The 23,568-nt window shown below is 36.7% G+C and overlaps 2 protein-coding genes across 2 annotated transcripts; both read right to left on the bottom strand.

Moving 5' to 3' along the window:
• Positions 1 to 3,520: 3,520 nt before the first annotated feature.
• On the bottom strand, positions 3,521 to 14,084 carry LOC148073457 (uncharacterized). Its single transcript, XM_087797893.1, has 11 exons — positions 13,931 to 14,084; positions 8,396 to 8,544; positions 8,140 to 8,328; positions 7,160 to 7,221; positions 7,011 to 7,064; positions 6,851 to 6,949; positions 6,142 to 6,277; positions 5,951 to 6,069; positions 4,965 to 5,060; positions 4,779 to 4,889; positions 3,521 to 3,905 (listed from the first exon to the last, which is right to left on the bottom strand). Exons 1-11 carry the CDS (start codon positions 13,936 to 13,938, stop codon positions 3,840 to 3,842), a joined length of 1,089 nt encoding a protein of 362 aa, XP_087654019.1. The 5' UTR covers positions 13,939 to 14,084; the 3' UTR covers positions 3,521 to 3,839.
• A 3,974-nt stretch (positions 14,085 to 18,058) lies between these two features.
• ifitm5 (interferon induced transmembrane protein 5) lies at positions 18,059 to 23,466 on the bottom strand. The gene is made up of 2 exons (XM_087798157.1): positions 21,410 to 23,466; positions 18,059 to 19,145 (listed from the first exon to the last, which is right to left on the bottom strand). Exons 1-2 carry the CDS (start codon positions 21,617 to 21,619, stop codon positions 18,912 to 18,914), a joined length of 444 nt encoding a protein of 147 aa, XP_087654283.1. The 5' UTR covers positions 21,620 to 23,466; the 3' UTR covers positions 18,059 to 18,911.
• Positions 23,467 to 23,568: the final 102 nt, after the last annotated feature.

Below are 23,568 nucleotides of genomic sequence, written 5' to 3'. Positions count from 1 at the left end.
AATATATATATTTATCAGATTTAAAAAATCAAACTGACCAAATGAATCCACACGAACAAAACAAGACCAGGAACCGTAATAATTCAAATAACATATTCAGTTTTTCACCTGTTAAAAATGACCATCTGGATCCCCAAAATATTGGAGGATTTGCTGTCAATGACGCTACCACGTATTGACATTGATGAAGTTAATTAAGTTCAAAAACATTCAAACGTTCTATGAAATAAGATTCTATTAAAAACACAAGAGCAATAACAGTTGAAGGTTTTGACTTGTTATGAATGTTGGTGTCAACAGAGCGAGGTGAACATTCCTGAGCAGCGGGAGACGAGGCGACGGCAGATGCTTTCATTTTCAAGTGTGCTCGGTCTGACTGGGAGGTTAAATGTTGGGAGCGGCACAAAGGAGCCAAGTCCAAATATCCTGAAGCTTTGTGGGTTAACAGCTGGGTGGAACCGGGTCCACTTCATTAGAGACCCAGCAGGAGAGCAGTCCAGCTTCTCCTCCCTCTCACTCCCTAACACTCCCTAACACTCCCACCTACACACACCGTCCACACTTGAGCAACCATTAACGTGTCTCTGTCGCGTCAACGTCCTGGTGTCACCCGACAACTTTCGGACCTTCAACAGGAAGATGAAGGTCCACCTGGATTATTTTATATTTCTCTTTTGTAGACCAAGAGAGATCTGTTGGAACCCAGACTTATCTAGACCAGGACAGACCTGCTAGATCAAGTCTCTTCTAGTCCTAGACAGATCGGTTTTAGGAAAAAGACAGACTTGCTCTATACCGAGACTTTTTGCTGTAGACCAAATCTCTTCTAATCTGAGACAGCTGTGTTTAAGGAAAATACCTTTTAGACTGAGACAAGGACAGAAGTTCTCTTGACCAAGACTTTTCAAGACAGAGACAGACTTTGTCTAGACCAAGACTTTTCTAGATGGAGACCAACAGAGACCTGTTCCAAGAGAATACTCTTCTTTGCCAAGACCAAGACAGATCTGCTCAATACCAAGACTTTTCTAGATCAAGACCATGACAACAATAAGATCATGCTATCCATGATGTGTTAGTTTAGATGAAAAACATTTAGGACAGAGTTTAGGAAAGAAAAAAACAATATCAACTTTGAGGTAAAAAAGTCATATAAAGATGAAGATCAGACAGAAAAAAATACAGTCGAAAAGGAAACAAGAGAACCAAGTCCTGAAACTGTTTCTGTAAATAAGAGATTAATGTGTGTCGAGTTAATTCTCAGCCAAGTCTCTGTGACGATAATCTCATCTGATCCTTCTACAGTGAGTTTCTCCTCATATGATCTGATCAGCTGGGAAAACATGGAGAGTTGCTGGGTTCACTGTGTGTGTGTATGTGTGTGAGTGTGTGAGTGTGTGAGTGAGTGAGTGTGTGAGTGGGTGATAGGTTATAATTTGTAACTTTTATGTGATTCACTTATTTTTTTCTTTGATAAAACTCAAAATGTTGCACTAACAAGGCCGAGGTAGGCTGACTGTGACATGTAGAACCTTTGACTGTACTTGACTTTGACTTAGTGTTCAGAGACTGTATTGCTTTAATAATAAACAAGCCAAATCCGGCAACTGCACAACAGAGGCTCCACGATTTTGCCCTTACACTCTTCTGACAATAGGGGGAGCCAGAAACAAATTAGTTCTTCAAATCGACATTACATTGAATTTCTTTCTTGGCGTTTGTCTCCCATTTTGAGCGTGTCTTGAATAAATTGAACGAATAGAAGAACAATTTGAATTAAAGATAATTTTTATTCTTTTTCATATGATTTCATCTAAAATCAGCTGACCATGAAATTAAATGTTAAATAATCAAAATAACTTTATTTCATATTTTTGGTCATTTTCATAATTTCATGGCAAAATGATGATCTCCTTATTAAAACAGCAGTTTGTGAGGTTGAACAGATTGTTTCTGGCTCCCCCCAGTGTCAGAAATATATAAGAGCAATGAGATAAATGTTCTCGTTGGGTCAGTTAGAGATTTTAATTGTCGACGTTGTACTCTTCGTGTAATGATTCAAATCATCTTATTAACAAAATAAATCACAGATTCTCCAGCGTCACAGGAACAATCATGTGTGGTTGAAGAACAATTGGGGCCGAGGTTCGGACCCCGACACCCGCCCATCGGCATCACCAGCTTCATCAATAACGACGGATCACTTCATGATTCTCTGGTTCTGAGACTTTTGGACAGACCGTCGCCTCAGCACCACAAAAGAAAACACCTGTTAGAATCTCCTTAATCCTCAACAGCAGCCTGGTTCTTTTTGACTCTCTGGGGGCCCCGGGTTAATCCACACGGGGCACCAGGCCAAGGCCAGCGCCGATTAGGGCCCCAGCGTCCACACGTCCACGTCTGCCCTCGACAACAAGCGCTCCAATCGGCCCCTTAATCCCTGGACTCAGTGGAGCCCTATGCCCAGCGTACAACCACAGTCCCCCCTCGGACATAATCTCTATGCATCTTCTTCAGGGGCCCAATCGTAAACATTGCCCGGATCTTTGCCCCCCCACCCTCTGACAAACTCCTTTCCCCTCCCCCGGCGGGACTGAAAGCTCATTGATTTGTTGATTTCTCTTCTTTTGTCCACAGTCGGTCGAGTGTTAACGGGACGTCCAGGGTCCGCAGCCCAGTGCCAAGTCTCCTTGAGATTAGGGTCCAGGTCTGGGCATCTGTCACTGCCCAGGTCCCCTTGAGCAATCACCTCTGACGGGCAACCATTTTCCTTCTTAGAGAGAGACTTTTTTTGACTTAAAGTGATGTTTAAAAGTAATTCGTTTTTAAAGTAATGTCTTACACTTGTTTAAGAATATTCTTTTTATTTAATTATCTAAAACACCTCAACTGATTCTGATATAATCATTTTATATAATGGATCCTAAAATGTATCTTAAGGACTGCAACAGGAACGATGACGGCTACATAAGTGTTTTCTAATAATTCTTAGCAATACATTTGAAAAATAACTTCAATTGAGTACATTTTGAAGTTAAAAAAGATCTCAAAGTACTTAAAGGGACACAAACCAACAAAAACAAAAATAAACCCTCAAAATAATTCAGATTGACCGCTCAATAGGATGGGACAGAGGGCTAATTTAGATCCCAGCTACTCAGGGTAGGAGGCCGAAAGAAACGTCCTGGACAGATCTGCAGTCTATCATTGTACAGATATAACACAATTTCTGGATGTATTTTGAGTGTGAGAAGAAACAAGAGTGCCAAATTTGAAATGCTAAAATCTTTATCAAACTATTCAACAGTTTAATTTTTTCTACAGGTCTGGAAAAGCGCTATATAAATACAAATTACCTACTTACTTACTAAGAATTTAAATGTCATCTTTAATATCGTTTCATTGGCAACAGTGCTTTAATTGATGGTTTGTCTCCATCTAGTGGTCAAAGTGTGAGTATTAACGTGAGTTTAGTTACGCTTTCAAATAAGATATATCTGAGTCAAAGAATAAAAAACACTTTTAGGTTCAAATGCTTTTATTTCTTTAAGTTGTTTTTTCACCTTTTAATTAAAGGAGGTTGAACTTTATAAAAGTTTTGAAACATTGTCACAGCTTAAGACAAAAAACCATTGACTGGAATTCAGAATGAAAAGTAACAGGAAATCACCTGAAATTGATTTGTCGTGAATGTGAGATTTTAAATCAGCATATTTGTTACTCATTGTCAAGAGTAGACCTTGTTATTACATGTGAAGGTTGAGTTAACCTTAATAAAGTCATGTTGAAAGAGAGGAATGGTTGAATGTTGAGGGAATGTCTGGCGATAAAATAAACATCTAATTGGGGACGATCTTGTCACATGGCAGGAGAGGACTGGCTCCCACTCTCTTCGCACACTCGTTCTGTGGAGAGAACAAAAAGAAAAATGATCAGTTATTTTATTACTTCTCAACAGGTCCGGGTCTAGGCAGGGGTAAGAGGGGCCACCTCAAACTTACATGTAAGTAAGTAAGTAACAGCACAATGCCCCCTCAAGATTTGTGGCTGCCCCCTCATACATGCCTGTCTAGACCCGGCCCTGCTTCTCAATAACAACAAGCCTTGTTTTTCAAACCGCACTTGCACAAATCAGAAAACACGTTTTTTTTTACTTGGTGGTTTGTCTCCACCTGGTGGTTCAAACTGGATATAAATGAAAATAACATTTGAAAAAAATCGTTTTATATGAAAGGTAGAGCCTTTTAGTTTAACAATTATTAATTAATTCAATGTAGTGAAAATAAAATATTGTAGAAATAGTTCTGCTTCAATGATCTAAAATAAAAATAAATTAATATTTAAATCATCCAAGAAGATATTAATAACAGGAAAATCCATACAATTAATCAAACAAAGACATAATAATAATAACACACGTTTATATATATATATATATTAACATTTTAAGAGTAAAGATTGGGCATTTTATCAGTTTAATTTAGTGTATAGTTCAGTTCAGTTTATCTTAATACAAAAATCAATCTCTGAATGAAATCGTTTTTTTAAAGCAAATTTCATCTTTGTTGTTCTCAAGAACTCTGGTTCTGACAGAACAGAAAATTAATGCTGATTTATTTTTAGCTGCAGGCTTGAAGAGTATTATCTGGAATTCAACTTATCAAACTTATGTTTGGTGACAGCCACAGTGTGGCGCCAACGAGCTGCTAGGAGGAGGTCTGCGCTTGCACAACATGTCACGTTCAGCCTCGTTGTGTCAATAAAGTGGATCCTCTCACCATGTAGTTGACCACGTTGATGTGATACGGGATTCCTCCCAGCTGCTCACACTTCTTGATGTTGGCCCTCTCGGGGTCTCCGGCCGCCAGGATGGGAGCCTCAGGATCAGCCTGGAATGAAATTCCGTCGTTCAAAGACTCATTTGTGATGAAGTATTATTAATTAAGCGGTCTAGTTCTGCTCACAGGCTCCAGCTCTCTCTGGATGGTCATCAGGTCGGACATCCTGTCACAGAATCCTGGAGCAAAGTTCTCCGGGTTGATGGCCACGAAACATTGACCCTGTAAACAAGCGGCGCCCGGTCATTTCACGACAGACTCGACAGCAACAGAAACAGGTCAGTGGGTGAAACTAGTTACAAATGAATGTCTGCTAGAGATGGATGAGAGATGTAACAATGAACTCACGACAGAATCTTACATCAGATTATCTTAATCTGGTGTCCATGTTATGAAGATCAACAGCTGCTTTTTTACTAAAATCACATTCACATTGTCTTATGAACCTCATTACAATATTCACTTTTTATAATTTTAAATAAAAATTAAATGTAAAAACATGCAGTTGTTTCGCTATTGGCCGCATGTCATGATTAAATTTGTCCACTTGGTGTCGCCCTTGTGCGGTAAAAGTTAAAAGTGAGTGTTATAAAGTTCGAACCTCTCGGTGAAATATCTTAAATATACCGCTTTATAATTACAATATTGTTCAATTATAAACCAAATAAATGACAATATATTAACCTCTCTTTGTTAATTGTAAAAGTGTGGAAATAGTGGCAGAAAATATGTATATTTTCTATTTTGATTTAATTAAAAACATGACTTACATACCAAGTAAGGAAGATTTTTAGATTTTCAGCCAATTTTGTTTATTTTAAGGAGGCAGAACCCCCCCTGAAAATCAAAAAATACACCCAACACTATTTAATATATATTAAATAAGGAGGATTTATATTATTTTGGCTTCTTTCTGAGTCATTATCCAGCATTTTTGAGAGGTTGTTTGCCTTTCAAATTTTTCTTTTTTAATCGTTGTTTATTTCAAGTGGTGTTGTAATACATTCATTAGAATTGAACTGTCACTCTGCTATGAAAAGACAAATATTGAACACAATGATAAAGTATCTAATACCATGTACAGGCTTCAGTGTCATTCAGTGACAACATACCAGGTTAGCAACTTTATCCGTCACTTTCCACGTGCGGATGTTTTTGCTGTACTGAGCCCCGGCCAGGATTCCACAGAACGTCTCCACCATCATTCCCAAACCGTATCCTTTGTAGCCGCCTGGACGAACACAACCACGTCGGTCAGAGTCTCACGGAAAACACCAGAAACTAGCGACTAAAAGTGTCTGACCCGTGGCTTCACTTCCTCCAATGGGCACCAGACCTCCTCCGTTCAGGACCCTCTTGGGGTCGGTGGTGAGTTTGCCCTGGGGGTCGCTGCCCCAGCCCTCAGGGATGGGGTCTCCTCGACGGTCGTGCAGCTCCACCTTCGAGACAAGACGGCGAAGATTACAGGAAGTTCACTTAGTGGTGGATATTGATCCGCGGGCGCAGACCACTTCTATGCAGACTCATCAATATTTCAAAACAACAAACATTAAGTTTTTATTGAGTATTTCAGTTTTTTAAAATCAGTTTTCAAGATTAATATTATAATAATGACTCATAATTGCAATATTACAACTTTAATGTGATAATACTTTTATTTAAAATAAAACCATTTATGAACGTATGAACTTCAATTGTTGTGATTAAAAAGTTAATCGCAGTTAATCAGTCATGTGTGAGATTAATCATAATTAATCACGAATGAAAAATACTTAAAAAATGACCCTCAATTGTCAATTTAAAAAATCCTTTTATTTTACAAACACTTTATTTAAATAGAAACCATAGAAGAACTTTGATAAAAATAAAATATAAGGAAACCAAATATTTTTTTTAATCGATAGTGCTGTTGAATATCACTACGGTATTGTTAAAAATATTTTGTATTTATTCACTAGATAATGTCCATTAAGCTAATGCATGCTAATAATTCAAACACTATCTTTCATTACCTTTCCCAGAGCCACCGCTGACGTCGCCATGTCCAGAACAAAACTGTCTCCATCTTTGGCCGGCGCCGCCACGGCGATGGGATTGGTTCCCAGGGTGCACTGCACAGACCCGACTCCGTTAACACACACACTTCACGACCTGTGTGTGTCGGCGTCTCACCTGTTTGCCGCGGGTCGGAACCACCAGAGGCGACGTGTTGGTGAAGGACATTCCCTGCAGAGCGACAAGACGAGTTGTTTAGAACTCAGCTTTCCTCCCTTTGTCAGAGTCAAACACAAACACAGATGAAAGAAGAAATCTTGACCCACGATCATGTTATCCTTCAGAGCCTTCATGGCGTAGTGGCCCGCGATCCCGTAGTGGTTAGAGCCTGAAAGAAATCACTTTTTTTGAATCCACAATTTTTTCTAGAATTACATTTTTTTAATTTATTAATTTTTATGTGGAAAGGCTAGGTTTCTCTTAAATATTTTTAAAAATATATTACTAGTTTTTCTATTTTTACACACAAGTTTAATATTCTAATTCCAATAAATCAATAATAAATGTTCTTTATGCAATATTTTTTCATATAATTTTAAATTCAATATAAAAATGTTGGTATAACAGAGTCACCAGACAAAACCAATAGAGTACCGAGCTACTCGGTCAATACTTTCAGCCATGGTTAGGGCCATGGTTGAAACAACTTTTTTCAACCCACAATTTGTCAAGTTGGTGTTTAAATTACATCTGTAGAAATTATTTAATTATTCAATAATATAAAAATGACTTCTTTTTTTTTAAATCTACATTTTTAAATAATTAAATGTAATAATTTCTATGTTGAAAGAGTTTTTTTTAAATATATATATATATATATATATATATATATATATATATATATATATATATTTTTTTTACTCCATTCCAATAAATCAATAAGAAATGCTCTATATCCAATTATATCGTTTTAAATTCAATATAAAAATGTTGGTATAACAGAGTCACCAGACAAAACCAATAGAGTACCGAGCTAGACTCGATCAATACTTTAGCAAATCATGTTGTCACTATCACGCCAATATTTTTATATTGAATATAAAAGCCTACGAATTATAAAATACATTGAATTGAGAAAAGTATTTTTGAATTATTGGAATGAGAATATCAAACTCTTTAATGAAAATAATAATATAATAAACAAATATAAAATGCAATTATTCAACTTTTCCATATAGAAAGTCAAAGTTTCAACATTTGAAATGTTAAAATGAAATGTTAAATATTCCATCAAGGATCTTCTCACCGTGAGCCACCACCCAGCCCACGCCGACCTCCTTGGCCTTCTTCATGGCCAGGTCCATGCAGAAGTTCCCCACCACGGGCCCCAGCAGGTTCTTCCCGTCCACCAGGGCGGTGGCGGCGCTCTCCTTCTCCACCACCGGCTCGCCGTCCTTCGCACAGATCCCAGACTCGATGTCCTTCACGTACATGTCTGGAGAAGGCAGGTTCGTCAGGAGTGTCACGCAGTGGCGGCGGCGACACAAGGTGCGGCCACTGACCCATGCGGTTGAGTCCGTGGCTGTAGTGCCCCCGGTGGTCGCCCTCCACCAGCACCTCAGCCAGGCTGCGAGCGTGATGAGGCTTCGTTCCCACGGCCGTCATGCATCGCTCGATGAAGCCCTGGACCTCCAGCTGCGTGATCAGACACCTGCGGAGGAACAAGATCATGTTCTTGAGTTTCTCAGGTGGAATATCACAAGTTCTGTATCTAAGGGTTCAATAGTTGCTTGTACTTTTATTTTTAAAAATGTATTTTGTGACTTTTATCCTGAAATCAATTTTAATTAAATAAACATTTTTAACAGTATCAAGTCCTACAAAAAAGTTTAAAAAATGTATACAACTTGTAAAGCGAGAAAAAATAGAATAATAAAAGTCGAGGAGCTAAAGTTGGATTGTTTGTAGTTGAAATTCATTTTCTTAGTTTTAATATTCATGTTTCAAAAAGGGGGGGGGGGGGAATCACCATTTTTCTACTTTTAAAAACTTGTATTACTAGGGGTTTGTTGATACTGTAGTAACAAATATATATTTGTGGTATTGTGGAGTACTTGACTCTGGTGTTGCAGAATTTACAGACCACATGACTCTTGACGAAGTCGTAACTGAATTCATTTGTTTTCAAACCAAAATATGTCCAAATATCAGCTTTAAAAGCTGCGGGAGTCACTGTATCCTCTCGTCCTCAGTCATCGCCAGGATCTCGCAGGATTTTATTGATCTTTCAAGTGAGTAATTAAGTAAGGAAATTATTATTTTTAACACACTTTTCTAGACTAGGGTCACAGAGCGCTTAAACAATATAAAACAATACACAGTCGAGTGAGGAGGACTTAATGACAGCTGCCATCTAGTGGCTGGAGGTTTAATCACAACACAAAAATAATACCGTAAATATTTGTTAACAAGTCAGAAAAGGTTAAAAAAAAAGTATTTATTTATTAATATATTTGTAATCATAAAAGTGGTAACAAGTACATTGGTTGATGCTTCTGTTGCTCTGACACTGAAAAGTCTGTGAACTTCTCCAGAGGTTTTTGAACTCATGACCAAGTCAAAGTCCGGGTTATTTCATAACTACACACATGTCGGGCGTCATGCTATTGACACAGAACTGTGACATGAACTGTGACATGAACTGAGACATGAACTGACTTCCAAAGTGCCGAGCACGAGAGCTTCCATGTGATGTTTTGCAGAAAACAGAGCGTCCCTCTGTAAACACTGGTGTCATTGTCCGAGCTTCCTTCTCGCAATCTTCAGGTCACGTGATCATCTTCTGAGAAGTTCCTTCAACAGTGACTTGTTGTCGGATTCACAACAGTCGGAAACTACATGATCCAAGCATGTTCAGAGCAGCTGCTGATCTCTGTAAATGCTACGAGCAGAACTAGCTGGAGTAAAGGTTTTGGCTACGCTAACGTAGCTCATTTGCTAATTTAACTTAATTGCTAATAAACAAGAGGTTTCTATACTTTGTGACTCAAATTTACTTCATATAATTGAGTACTTTAACACGACTGCTCTGCTAATTCAGCTTGACGTTTATACTTAAAGTTAAATTTGTACAGCGTTTTTAAGCTAAGCAAGCTAATGCAGCTAGCAGTCGCTAGTTTGATTAACTTTATTAACAAAATTTACAACATCTGTGAGCTACAATGAAACATATTCAGTGTAAAGAAACATAGAATAGAATCTTTTTTTTTCAGCTGAATTCACTTTTTTCTATTCTATGGAATCTTAACACGAAACACTTAGATTGTCATTATTTATACATTTTAGTGTGAATATAAACTTTGATAAATATGTCATTACAAATTCAAACACCATGAAAAATTCAATTGGTCTCATAAATATTTTAGATAAAAATAATGTATTCTAGAAAAAATGATGGTGACATGATGCATTTAAGGGGAACCAGGACTGGATAAGATAAGTTAAGTAATACTTGACTAATCAATAATAAAAGTCTTGGATTCATATACAAAGGTTTACTCGGATTAATTAATTAAAATAATGAATCATCTCAGATCTCTCTGCACTTTTAAGTAGTTTAAAGAAGAGAACTGGATCCAAATGAATTTCAAATTCACTCAGGAATGTAACTCCAGCTCCATGAACGAGTCCTTCAGAGATATTTTGGGCAAAAAAAACCTCTTCCAAACTAACCCCGGACTGACTTGTAAACAACTCAAGTTTCCATTCGTCTCCTCCTCTTCTCCTCTGCATCCCTCGCTTATCGAGCTTCTGGGACCTTGATTGTTTTCCAGGGTTGTGAGAGAGAAGGAATGTAACTGTTGGAACTTTAACAGCCTCCAGATGTGGAGGAGGTCATGTTGAGCGAACGAGAGAGAGGCCTCCTAACTTTACCACCTTCACCTGGTGTCGATCTCTGACTCGTTTTCAACAACATCCTGATCCGTTAGAAAGATCTACAGATGAATCTGCCGAAAGAACAACTTTAAAACTTTGTCTCTCGAGAGAGTTAAAGCTAACGTCAGGAAGGAAAGAAGGACTGAAGAGGAAGAGAGCGTTACATCATCTCTCAACTGTAAAAATATATTTAGGGGAGTTAAAACGTCTTCTTCAAGATCTATTATACAAATGGTTTTTATGTATTTCAAGGTTTTCATTTAAAAATGTATTTGTTTTCATCTTGAAGATTGAAAAACAATAAAATATTGAAGATGAAATATTATGGTTTATCATCAGAGAGAGAAAAAGTACAAATAAAACTTTGTTTAAAAAAGTGCAAACTTGCATCGTTGCTAATGTTGACGTTACAATTACACTGTTCTTACACCAGGAGGTGCCAAAAACAAATGTCTAATATTGTGAAGTGTCGCTTTAAAGGTCAATTAACGCAGACTCTCCTGACATGAAGTAAATGTTCTCTTCGACAAGATACAGTAAGTCCCTCATCATCACCATGATTTCAACGTATTACTTTATAAAGTTTCTCTGAAATCTGGGCGAACGAGAGGTTACAAGAGTCCATTATGGCGTAATAATGGCTTCACTTCTCCTCCAGCCAGCTCTTATCACACCCGCTTTGTTTATACAACAAGTCCCTTGGTGGTGGAGACTTCCACGATCAATGACGCACAGCGACAAACAAAAAAGTCCTGACTCAAGTTCTCAAAACCGTTTTTGAATAAACAACATCATATTTTGTCGCCACATTCCCAAAAAACTTTATTCATTTTTAGTGACTTCCTTATTCTATGTGTTTATGAACTTGGTTTTTTGGGGGTTTCCAACAATTCTGAACCGAGCTCGGGCCCTGAGAAGATGGTGATCCGAGTCTTAGAACAAAATCTAACCGTCTCCAAGTGTCCTCATTTCTAACTAACCCAGAAGAGTATAAAAGAAAAAACTTTAATACTTTCAAACACAAAATGAAAAATATTTAAAGTAAAACTTCAACTCCCCGAGTTCAATCTTCTGGTGGTTTCGCAAGAACTCGGGTCCAGCTGAATCAGTCTCAAGAGCCTCCACATCTGGAGTTGGGGGTTGTTGCTCGGAGCAGCTTTGATGGATTCCAGACTGAGTTTTGGTACGAAGGAGGTTCTTATGTAAGAAAGAAAACGTTGAGATGATTTGTACGAGTCACAGAATCTGAGGTCCAGAGACCCAGATCCAAGGAAAACATCGGACAGGATCCGTGTTTGCTTTGGCCTCGTCGTTCAGCCGATATCTCAGAAGCTTCCTCCGATAGTGTTTCAACCACAGAAGGACGGTGGGTGAGAAGTGAACATGACACGGGAACAAGAACAGTTGAGGTTGAAAACTGCAGCAAAGACTCTTGAACTCTCTTTGTTTTCATGACCACCATTATATAAACGCTATAGAAGCGTCTGACAAAGAGAAAAAAACTTTTTATGTGAATTAATATCATCTTTACTTTTTGATGAATGTTGCTGTGAAAAAGAGAGTTGAATTTAAATTGATTGAGTTGTTTATTTGGCACAAAATTCGATTTGGTTAGTTAAGTTTAAATAGAACTAGAAAATGTGCATTTCCAGAAAAAAGTGCAGTGTGAATGATGGATCTGCTGAATGTGTAAACTGAAATACTTAAGTATTGTATAAGTAAAAATGTGTGGAAAAAGTTGAAATAATGGCATTAGGGGAAAAAACTGACGTGAAGACGTTGAAATAAAGGTTGAGAAGAAGAATAAAGTTGAATTAGTAGTAAAAGAGTTATTAGCTGAAGTACAAGTAGTAGAAGAATTAGTAGTCGAAGTAGTTGTGGGAGTAGAATAAGTAGTAGAAGTAGAATGAGTAGTAGTAGAAGTAGTTGTGGGATTAGAAGAAGCAGTAGAAGTAGAATAAGTAGTAGTAGAAGTAGAAGTGGGAGTAGAATAAGTAGTGGTAGAAGTAGAAGTAGTAGAATTAGTAGTAGAAGTATAAGAAGTAATAGTAGAAGTAGTATAATTAGTAATAGAAGTAGAATAAGTATTAGTAGAAGTAGAATATTTAGAAGTAGAAGTAGTAGAAGTAGAAAAGGTAGTAGTGGGAGTAGAAGTAGCGGAGTTAGTAGTAGAAGTTGAACAAGTAGTAGTAGAGGGTGTAGTGGGAGTAGAAGAAGTAGTAGTAGAAGTAGAATAAGTAATAGTAGTGGGTGTAGAAGAATTAGTAGAAGTATAATAATTACATGTAGTAGTAGCAGAAGTAGTAGTAGAAGTTGAAGTAGTAGAATTAGTATTAGAAGTAGAAGGGTAGTAGGAGTAGTAGTGGGAGTAGAAGTAGTAGAATTAGTATTAGCATTCACACAATAATTAATATGATATCCCAAAAAAAGTCTTCACTCCATAAACAAATAAGAGCAAAAACCAAGTTTGATGTTTTTTTCGAGTTCACTAAGGAGGAACATCCTGTAGAAAGAAAGTTATGTTTGCAGGATGATAATCGACAGGAAGATGATCAGGATGGGGTCTGGAGTGGGGACGTGCCAAATGTTGTTGTTTGCGCTAATATTGAGTTTTAAATCCAGACAAAATAACTTTTCATTAAGTTTTTAATTATAAAAAAAAATCTAAATGGAGACATTCAAGTCATAAATATTTACGATTTTGCAGTTAACATTTAAGTTGTTGTACATTTTATATACATACCAAAAAACTGGTGTATCCTCTTTTATGATTATATAACTAAACTTTGTTCTCGTTACAGAATGTAGGAAGTTAGAAATAAAAGTAAACATTATTAAAATAAGTAAAACAGAAAGAGATTAATGGACTTGACGTCTCTTGTTTGTCTAAGCTGACGTTAAACAGACACAAACTCATAGATACCAGCTTCATTTCTGCAGAAACCGGATGTAAATCGGTTTAAAAAATACTTTCGGTTTGTAGTTCAACAGATTGAAAGGTTCATCTGTTTATTTAAACTTGATTTATTTCATATCAAAAGTCGCCAAACAAGACATGCGTGACTTTTAAATAATTAAAAATGCATTAGTAAAAGTTGAGGTCAAGTTTATCTCGCGATATTTAGTTTTAAATACAGGTTTTAACTCAATGTCGTTCTTACCTGGACATGTTGGATTATTTCTGGGCAGAGAAGGCGAGTGTGTGTCTGGTGAGCAGCAGAGCAAGAAGATCGTTCAGACTCGTTCTCTTCCACGGATCGACGCAGGAAACGCCCTCGAACAAAACAAACAACCCCCGTCCCCGCAGGTCTCAGGTGTCTCAGGAGGGCGTGTCCAGGGAAGAGGCAACGCAGTGTTTGCGTCAGTCCAGGAGCCTCACGTGCGCCGCAGAACTTTAACCTGTACACGAGTTTAAAGTCCACCTGGAGCAGGTTCGAGCGCCTGCAAGTCACAACGCGGGGTCAAATATAGCGTAGAATGACATCAGTGAAAACGTCAAAGGAGATCAATAAAAATGATTATTGATTTCTGCTGATGGATCATTGACTTCCTGTTATATTTGTGCAAATAATGAATAAAAGTTGCTGGAATGTATCCCAGCTACCTAGGGTGACAGCAATGTATTTTGTATTTATTATCGATTAACACTTTTGACATTTGGCTTAATGTCTTTGTTTAGGATTTTTTTTTTGATAATTAATAATTTGAGTGAATATTTAAATCATAATTAGAATTTGAATCTCTGTCATTTTTAATTTTATGAAAAGTTTATAAACAATTAATTGGTATTTTATGGGGGAGGGGGGTTTTCAATTTCTTTTTATTTATTTTCCATCACATATTACGACAGTCGCAGTAAATAATAAGTAATTATTTTACATTAAAACATTTATATTGAAACTTGCGAAATACAAAGTGAATGTGATGAAAAGTTGTGTTTGTGATTTTTGTGTTACGAGGTAGTGACTGAAGTATTTCAACACTTGACACTGAACCTTTACACTCGACAATAAGACTCTTATAATAACACACACTTTCATTTGTTAATCTGCACTGTGTAAATAGTTACACTGTATATTTTATTCATGGTTAATGTTGCACAACGCTGCCAAAACAAATTCCTAAACTCTGCACTGATGATGACATTGAAAACAATTACAAATGATGATTCTGATAAACTTTTCATTATTATTAATTATTTAAATTAATATGAAACCAATTCAAAGAAAAAGCCATATTTTCTGTTGATTGATATTTTGTCATTTTGACTCATAATCACTCGATAAAACCAATTACATTTCAATGGTGATATAAACAACAACACAAAGAATCACACACTTCTCTTAGACAACAAGCTACTACACAATTGTATTGACACTAATATATCTACATATTAAGTTGCTCGTTGTCATCGCACACTCATGTGTAACACAAGATACTTATATTATTATTATTATTATATTATTAACCCTTGTGTTATCCCAGGGTCAAGGTGACCCGAAGGCCTGATAAAAAAATGTGTTTGTTGTATCCCTTGTGTTATCTCAGGGTCAAGGCGACCCGAAGGCCCAAAAACAAATGTGTTTTTGGTATCCCTTGTGTTGTCTCTTGGTCAAGGTGACCCGAAGGCCTGAAAACAAATGAGTTTGTGGTATCCCTTGTGTTATCCTAGGGTCATAGTGACCCGAAGGCCTGAAAACAAATGTGTTTGTGGTATCCTTTGTGTTATCCTAGGGTGAAAGTGACCTGAAGGCCTGACAACAAATGTGTTTGTCGTATCCCTTGTGTTATCCCAGTGTCATGGTTACCTGAAAGCCTGAAAATAAATGTGTTTGTTGTATCCCTTGTGTTATCCTAGGGTCATAGTGTAAGTAAGTAATTTATATTTGTAGAGCGCTTTTCCAGACCAGGGTCACAAAGCACTTGAACAATCAAAACAATACTCCATCTTGGGGTCAAGGTGAGCCAAAGGTCCTAAAACGAATGTGTTTGTTGTATCCCTTGTGTTGTCTTTGAGTCAAGACCTCCCTGGCTTCCATAAATACAGATACGGTGGTGAAGTTCGTTCACCAGGGACATCAAAATGGATACCACAAACACATTTGGGTCTCATTGACCCTGAGATAACACAACAGTTAACACACATCAACAACTGTCATGAAGAATCAAGTGAAAATCATGTTACCTACCAAAGCTGGAGAACATAATAGTACAAAAAAAAATTTGTGTCAAAAGATCTGTTTTAATTTTTCCTTCTTTCATTCTTGTCTTTATGTTCCATCATAGTGCTGACTCACTCAGATGCTTGCTTACATCACGCCGCTCACGAGTGATGGAATATTTATTTAGTTTTCATTTAAAATATTCATGTGTCCGTCAAACAAGCTTCTGATAACATTCACTGTCTTAAGATGAAAGAAACAACATTCATATCCTGTCAATTATAGTATAAATAAGACATGTTTTTATTTTAAATTTAAAGTGTTCAAAGCCTACTATTTATCTTCTTCCTGTTATAAACGGTTAATACACAATAAACAGATAAAATATGAACTTCCTGGTTGATGTAAAAAAAATCAATAAGTGCTTCTGCTGATATACTGCGGTGTAACTGGAGCCACAGGAAGTGTTACATAAGCTCAACGACGATGGTTCTGCAAGTTCTTCTTGCACTGCTGGTCCTGGTTCTGATCAAACGTCCAAAAGCACAACGTGTACCAGCTGGAGTCTGTTTTACATTTAAACTTACGTCACTGTCGTGAAACAGACAAAAAGGAGCCGAGAATCTACTTTTTTTTTAAAACACTTCTCACTTTTTGATAATTTCTAAAAATGTGCTTATATGTCCTTATTTAGATCGTATTTGTATTTATCGTCACAATTATTTATCGATAAACCTTTAAATCATTATGTCATAAAGGTGTTTGTCTCCCTCAAGTGGCGAATGAAGTAACTGCAGCCACGAGTACCTTTTTTTTTGTTTCTGGATCTTGCATCTTAAATTGTGTTTATGTGTCGCACACGTGACATATCAGCTTCACTTGAGACAATATTTTGCTCATACCTTTAGTTTTACTACACAGTAAATTCCTCTTTTTCTGTTTTTACATACGCCGCTTGTTTTGGCCGCTAGATGGCACTGCGCGTCTAAAGTAATTCCATATTTTACTTGTTCATCAAGTTATTGTACATGTTTGCAAAAACCATTTGCAACCAAATACATTTTTTTCCACTACTTACAAAGTGAAAATAAAAATATTTCCCACTTTAGTTTTAGAATTAGAAAATAAAAAAAGATATCAGAGAGCGCAGACCTCTGCCAAGCAGCTCATCCACACACGTTCAGATGTTAATTGTTTTATTTGACACATATTACGGTCATACATGTATTTCAAGGATATAATCAACTGCTTTGTTTTCAGCAATGAAACAGTTTAATTACAATGAGCTCAATATAATTGAGTTTTATAAACTATTTATTTTAAAATATGATTTTTCTCCTTTTTCCTGCACAAATCTTTTCCCTTTTTAAGATTTGGAAACGTGAGAAATAAACAAAGGGAAAACGAATTTGGGGAAAAGATGTTCATCTTAATGTTAATCATGTGTAGCTTTATTAGTAGTTGTGTAGCTTTCTTAGTGGTTGTGTAGCTTTATTAGTAGTTGTGTAGCTTTCTTAGTAGTTGTGTAGCTTTCTTAGTAGTCTCTTTTTCTTTGTATGTGTGTGTCTCTGCGGTTTTGTATCTTTCTTCTTCTTTTCTGTTTCGTTCTTCGTAGTTTTTTTGTGTCTTTTGTTGTAGTTGTGTAGCTTTCTTAGTAGTCTTGTGTGATTCTTTGTACTTTTGTGTGTCTTTCCTCATAATCTTTTGTGTCTTTCTTAGTAGTTTTGTGTCATTCTTAGTATTTTTGAGCATTTTTTTACGTAGTTTCATATGTAGTGTCTTTTGAAGTGACCTCTTTTGTGAATAACAAAAAGTTAGTGTGTACATTTCAAGTTAATGCAGTAGGTTTTTGTATTCATGACTTTCCATGTGACTTTTACTGTATGGGTTTGATCAGAAAGTTTTTTGTGTGTTTTTGATTCATTAATCACTGTGTGTTTTCTGTGGACACACAAACAAACCATTGTTTTCAGGTTGTGTAGATGTGTTGCAGTTTAATAATACTTTTATAAAGAATATTCTTTCAAGAAATAAAAAGAGGGAAAAAGACCTTAAACGTTCATCATGTTTATTAGTGAATAATAAAAATAAACACAAAATATGCTCAAGTTTCTTACACGATCGTTTTTAAATTTTCAAACTCAAGGCCACATGAAAAAAGTCAAAGATCCACATGAGGCTCCAGGAGGGTTTGATGTTGTTTCATGAGTTCATGTCATGTTCACCAGCTTCTAGTCTTTATAGACCTCCCTCCTTCTCTCCCTCCTTCTTCTTCTTCTCTCCACAGCCCTGTAATTCCTCGCCTGCTTCCATCTGCAAACATTTCTCTGGACCGCATGAGCAAAATAGAAAGTTGGGATCTTAGGTCTGTGATTTCAGAAGCTCTAAATAAAGCTGCAGGGGCGTGAGGTGGGAGGTCTGCAGGACACCCGTCATTAGAGAGGAGGCGCTCACTGTTCTGTTCTCGCAATAAAGTTGCTTCAAAATGACCCGAAGAATCTTTAAACGATGTTCAACAAAAACTTTTTTCTCAACTCAAAAGTTTCTGCTCCAGATGTGGCTCTGACGGGAACTTTACCCAAAAATTGGACGTTTGATCCTCAAAAGTTTGATTGACAGATGAGACTTTTCGTCGAGACTTTATTTTCATTGATAATGTTAAAACTAAAAGAAGGTGATGATTAATTATTAAAGAAATGATCATCAAATGTTCACATAAATACAATAAATACAAATATTGATGGATCAAGTCACAGATGTGTTTTAAACCTTTGAAAATAAAAGAAATACAAATAAAAAGATATATTTTTGCTGAATTACTCAATTTAAAATATATTTATTATAAATTTAAACTTACAGAATAATGATTATTGAATTTTTTGTATTTGAAGCTTTTTTTTAACGTTCTTGTTAAACCAATATAAAAATGGTTTCATTTGAATATTATAAAAAACTGATATTATTTGTTTGTTTGCTCCTCTCACGCATCCTTCTCCCAGCTGAACAGGTTGAGGAAGTTCCTGAAGCCGTCGTCGCCCATGAAGTCGAAGGATCCCTGCGACGTGCCCAGATGCACCAGCAGCAGCACCAGCAGCACCAGCAGCAGCAGCGGCACCAGCAGGTTCCATCCGGCCGCCAGGATGTTGTACCACTTGGCCTTGTCGGAGCATTCCTGGGCCAGCTGCAGGTTCCCCTGAGTCTTCTGGTCGCGAGCCTGGAACACACACGGACGCACAACTTTAACACACCTGCACACACAGCCATCAGTCGATGGGAGGAAACCAGAGTTTATACGACTATAACAAATGATCGGCTGCACGTTCTTGTTGGTTACCAATTTATTTGTGTGTCGTTCTTGTTATTTGTGTTTCTTTCTTTATAGTCTTGTGTCTTTCTTATTTTACCTTTCTTACTGGTGTGTGTCTTTCTTTCTATGTGTGTCTCTTATTTGTAGTTTTGTGCGTCTTTGTATGTATTTCAGTGTGTCTTTCTTAGTAGTCTCTTTTTCTTTGTATGTGTGTGTCTTTCTTCTTTTTTTTGTGTGTCTTTTATTTGTAGTTTTATGTGTCTTTTATTTGTAGTTTTGTGTGTCTTTCTTTGTAGTTGTGCATATTTTATTTTATTTTTTGTGTGTCTTTCTTTGTGGTTGTGTGTCTTTTATTTGTAGTTTTGTGTGTCATTGCATGTATTTCTGTCTTTATTTCTTAGTAGTTGTGTGTCTTTTATTTGTAGTTTTGTGTGACTTTCTTTTTAGGTGTGTCTTTTATTTGTAGTTTTGTGTGTCATTTTTAGTAGTGTTGCGTCTTTCCTTGCAGTTTTGTGTGTCTTTGCATGTATTTCTGTCTGTATTTCTTAGTAGTTGTGCGTCTTTTATCTGTAGTTTTGTGTGTCTTTCTTTGTAAGTGTGTATTTTATTTGTGGTTTTGTGTGTCATTTTTCGTAGTGTTGCGTCTGTCCTTGTAGTTTTGTCTTTCTTTGTATGTATTTCTGTGTGTCTTTCTTAGTAGTTGTGGGTCTTTCTTAGTAGTTGTGTAGCTCTCTTAGTAGTTGTGTAGCTTTCTTAGTAGTCTCTCTTCTTTTTTTTTTTCTTTCTTTTTTTTTTAGAATCCCTTATTTTTTTTTCTTTGTATGTGTGTGTCTTTGCTGTTTTGTATCTTTCTTATTTTTTCTGTTTCGTTCTTCGTAGTTTTGTGTGTCATTCATTGTAGTTGCAATTCTTTAATTTGTAGTTTTGTGCGTCTTCCTTAGTAGTTGTGGACCATCCTAAGTAGTCTTGTGTCATTCTTTGTACTATTGTGTGTCCTTTATGTCGTTTTGTATGTAGTGTGTCTTTTAAAGTGACCTCTTTTGTGAATAACATGTTTGTGTGTATGTTTCAATTTAATGCAGTAGGTTTGTGTATTTCCATGTGAATATTACTTTTACTGCATTGTGTATTTGTGAGTTTAATCGGACCATTTGTGTGTCTTGTTGATTAATTAATCACTGTGTGTTACATGTTTTCATTGACACACAAACATTACCTTGTCTTGTGCGCTTTTCAGGTGCATTTATCATGTGTACACACTTCTACTTCCATTGTGTTAACGTGCATCTCATTTATGTATTTATGTTTTTTTTAGTGTGCGCAGTTTGTGTTGATGTTGCACTTTAGTGTCTATTCATCTGTCAACGTTTCTTCGTCTAGTTTGTGATTTGTCTCCTTCGACTCTTTAATTTCCTCTGAAGACGACAATTATCGTGTTTGTGTCGTCTTTAATCTGACTCCAGCTCACAAACACACACATGTGTTGTGCGTCTTCAGGTCGTGTCGTCGCTCCTGCTGAGAGGAAATGCGTCGCCTGGACGAGCTCAGGTTTTAAGAGCGGCCGCGTGGTCTCTCTGCAGCTGTGCCAGAGGTTCCTGGACTCTTAAGTACAGGGTGTTGCTTCTCCGGAGCTAAATCTGTCGAATCGAGCCCACAACGCTCTGGAGAACCTCGTCCCTCAGAGCGCGACAAAACCTTTGTTGACACAGACGTCAGAGGAAGAACTAAATGATCGTTTTTTAGAAAGTTTGAGGCTGAATTTGAAACATGTTTGATGCAAATCAGAAGATTGTTCTCAAGTTTTATCTGAAGTAAACCTTTTTTTGGTTGAATTAATTCAACCCGATGCATGTTCGTGATCCACGAAGACAGACTTTAACCTCGGACTAGATGTTCTTCAAGATCAGTTGTCATGATGTTCGTTGTTTTGCAGTTTTTTTGAGGCAAAAAAACTCATTTTTGTTCAACATCCGACGATTAAGGAATAAAAATCCCATCTAATCATGTCATTTATAGCTCTGATTATTAAGTTGAGTTTAGAAAAATAAAATAACATGTAAAATTAGAGAAAAAATATACATTGAAAACCCAAAAAACTGTGAATTTAAAATCAAATTTTGATCAAAATTGTTCAGAAAAACCTGCTTGACCTCTGACCTCTGGCGACTCACCTTGATGGAGTACAGCAGAGCCATGAAGCCGAGGCAGCAGAAGTTGACGTACAAGGTGTTGCACAGCGACCAGACCAGGTAGTCCCGCGGAGGGTTCTTGCCGCCGGCGCCGCCCATGTTGACCACGGTGGATCCGGCCGGCTTGCGGGCGGACTTGCAGTTGGTGAGGGGGGTGCAGTCCGAGGGGAAGTTGTACGAGTGGTTGTCCATGGCTGGTCTTCTCCGGCAGAGTGTGCGCCCGCCCGGGGCGAGAGTCTTATATGGCGGCGTGGGCAGGAGGACCGGTGGGCCGGTTCTTCCAGACGAGGTCTGTCATTATGTGGTCCGGCATGAGAGGGACGGAAATAGAGGCCGAGCAGCTTGAATGTGGCGTCCATTAGGTGAGCCGAGTCCAGGTCACGACACACACACACGTGTGGTCGAGACATGAAGTGAAACATGTTTGAACGTCTAATTACGAGTGATTTATTTATAGACCTGCGTAACTCTTGTGCAGGTGAATCTGCTCTGTGTTTATGTGGTTCCACTGCAGGAGTAACGCAAACTACTTGAATAATAATAATAATAATCATCATGATTTCATTTATGTAAAACGCTTGTTTTTGGAATTGTTTGAGTTGTTTTAGTGATTTGGAGTTTAGTTCCGTGAATTTGTTATTTGTTTCAGTGATTGTGTTTTTGTTCTGTGAATTTTAATTATTATTATTGTGTTTTTTGGCAAATTTAGTTTAAGTGATTTTGTTTTCTGTTTAGTGTATTTGTAATTTGTTGTATTCATTGTGTTTAATGTTTTGTAAATTTTTATATATTGTTTTTAGTGATTGTGTTTTTTATTTTATTTTGTGAAATTTTTATTTGTTTTATTTATTGTGTTTTTTTAATTTGTCTTTATTTTAGTTATTGTGTGTTTTTCTTTGGGAATTTGTTATTTGTTGTATTCATTGTGTGTCATTTTTTTTTTTGTAGTGTTTTGTGAATTTTCCATTCATTTCATTGATTGTGTTTTTTTGTTTTGTGAATTTATATTTGTTTTAGTGACTGTGTTTTTTGGGGGAATTTATGTATTTGTTTTGCTCTTCTCGACCACCGTAGAAATTGAAAAAACGCACTAAAACTACTTAAACCGTATTCAGCCAATAAATCACGTTGAAAAACATTAAAGTAAAACACAGTTAAATAACAAAAGAAAGTTTAAAAAAAACAACAACATGAAGAGTATAAATGGCGACATCAAATTAAAACAAAGTCTATAAACTGTTAGTAGACAGAAACAACGTTAATCAATAAAGAAGATTTTGTGAGTAAAATGGCTTAAAGAGTTAGAAAAATACAGGATTAAAAACAAGATAGAAATGATGTAACATTTATAATCGCTAAGGTTCTAGTAGTAATCATGTACAGCAGAGTGGCGCAGCGGAAGCGTGCTGGGCCCATAACCCAGAGGTCGATGGATCGAAACCATCCTCTGCTATTTTTTTTGTCTTCTCGTCCGAAATGTTTTATTTAAATATTTAATTTAATGTCGACAGTTTTTCAAACAGGAAACATGTTCACGCGGAAAATACGTTTTCTTAACGCGACAATTGCCCGGCGTTTAAACAGAATGATGTAGCTCTACCGCCCTCTGGTGGCTAGTTTAAACAGATCGTGCAGACACTAAAACAGCAAATACTTGATGTTTCACACATTCACATCAAATATAGCTTTATACAACTATTGTGTCGAAAGATGTGTTACTAAAAAATAAACTCCTACAATGCTTTGTAACAAGTGGTATCGCGGAATGTTCGGGTTTTTTTGTTTATTTTGTGTCATCATTTCCTCTTAAAAAGTCTCACTTCTGTTTGTTTCCATGGCAATAATATAGTAAAGCACAGAAACAAGTATCAATAATAAAATAAACAAAATCAATCGTTAAATAATACTTATTGGACGTTTTGAAGTTCTAAAGGCAGGCGTGTAGTTTCTAAATCCGCCACTAGAGCCACACTTTAGTAAAGACGTTTTTTTAATTCAAACTACAAATGTTTATTAAACGAAGTTCATTCTGTTAAACAATTCGCTCAAGTACTTACGTAAATTACGTAAACGTACACTGTTGTGAGTTTGAAAGTACCTGTGATAATACCGTCAGTGTAGTAAGTGTGTTCGAGAATCTG

The sequence above is a fragment of the Callionymus lyra genome, chromosome 8 (genome assembly GCF_982586985.1).
Source record: "Callionymus lyra chromosome 8, fCalLyr1.hap1.1, whole genome shotgun sequence".
NCBI classification, from domain to species: Eukaryota; Metazoa; Chordata; class Actinopteri; order Syngnathiformes; family Callionymidae; genus Callionymus; species Callionymus lyra.
The sequence above is the reverse complement of the archived record's forward strand: the minus strand, read 5'-3'. Positions and strand labels throughout refer to the sequence as shown.

Coding starts and splice junctions, on each gene's coding strand:
- LOC148073457 (XM_087797893.1), bottom strand. Junction 5,061..5,950: donor CGGATAAAGTTGCTAACCTG/GTATGTTGTCAC, acceptor GCTTGTTTACAG/GGTCAATGTTTCGTGGCCAT. Junction 4,890..4,964: donor TCCAGAGAGAGCTGGAGCCT/GTGAGCAGAACT, acceptor ATTTCATTCCAG/GCTGATCCTGAGGCTCCCAT.
- ifitm5 (XM_087798157.1), bottom strand. CDS start 21,619: ATGGACAACCACTCGTACAACTTCCCCTCGGACTGCACCCCCCTCACC. Junction 19,146..21,409: donor CTCTGCTGTACTCCATCAAG/GTGAGTCGCCAG, acceptor TGTGTGTTCCAG/GCTCGCGACCAGAAGACTCA.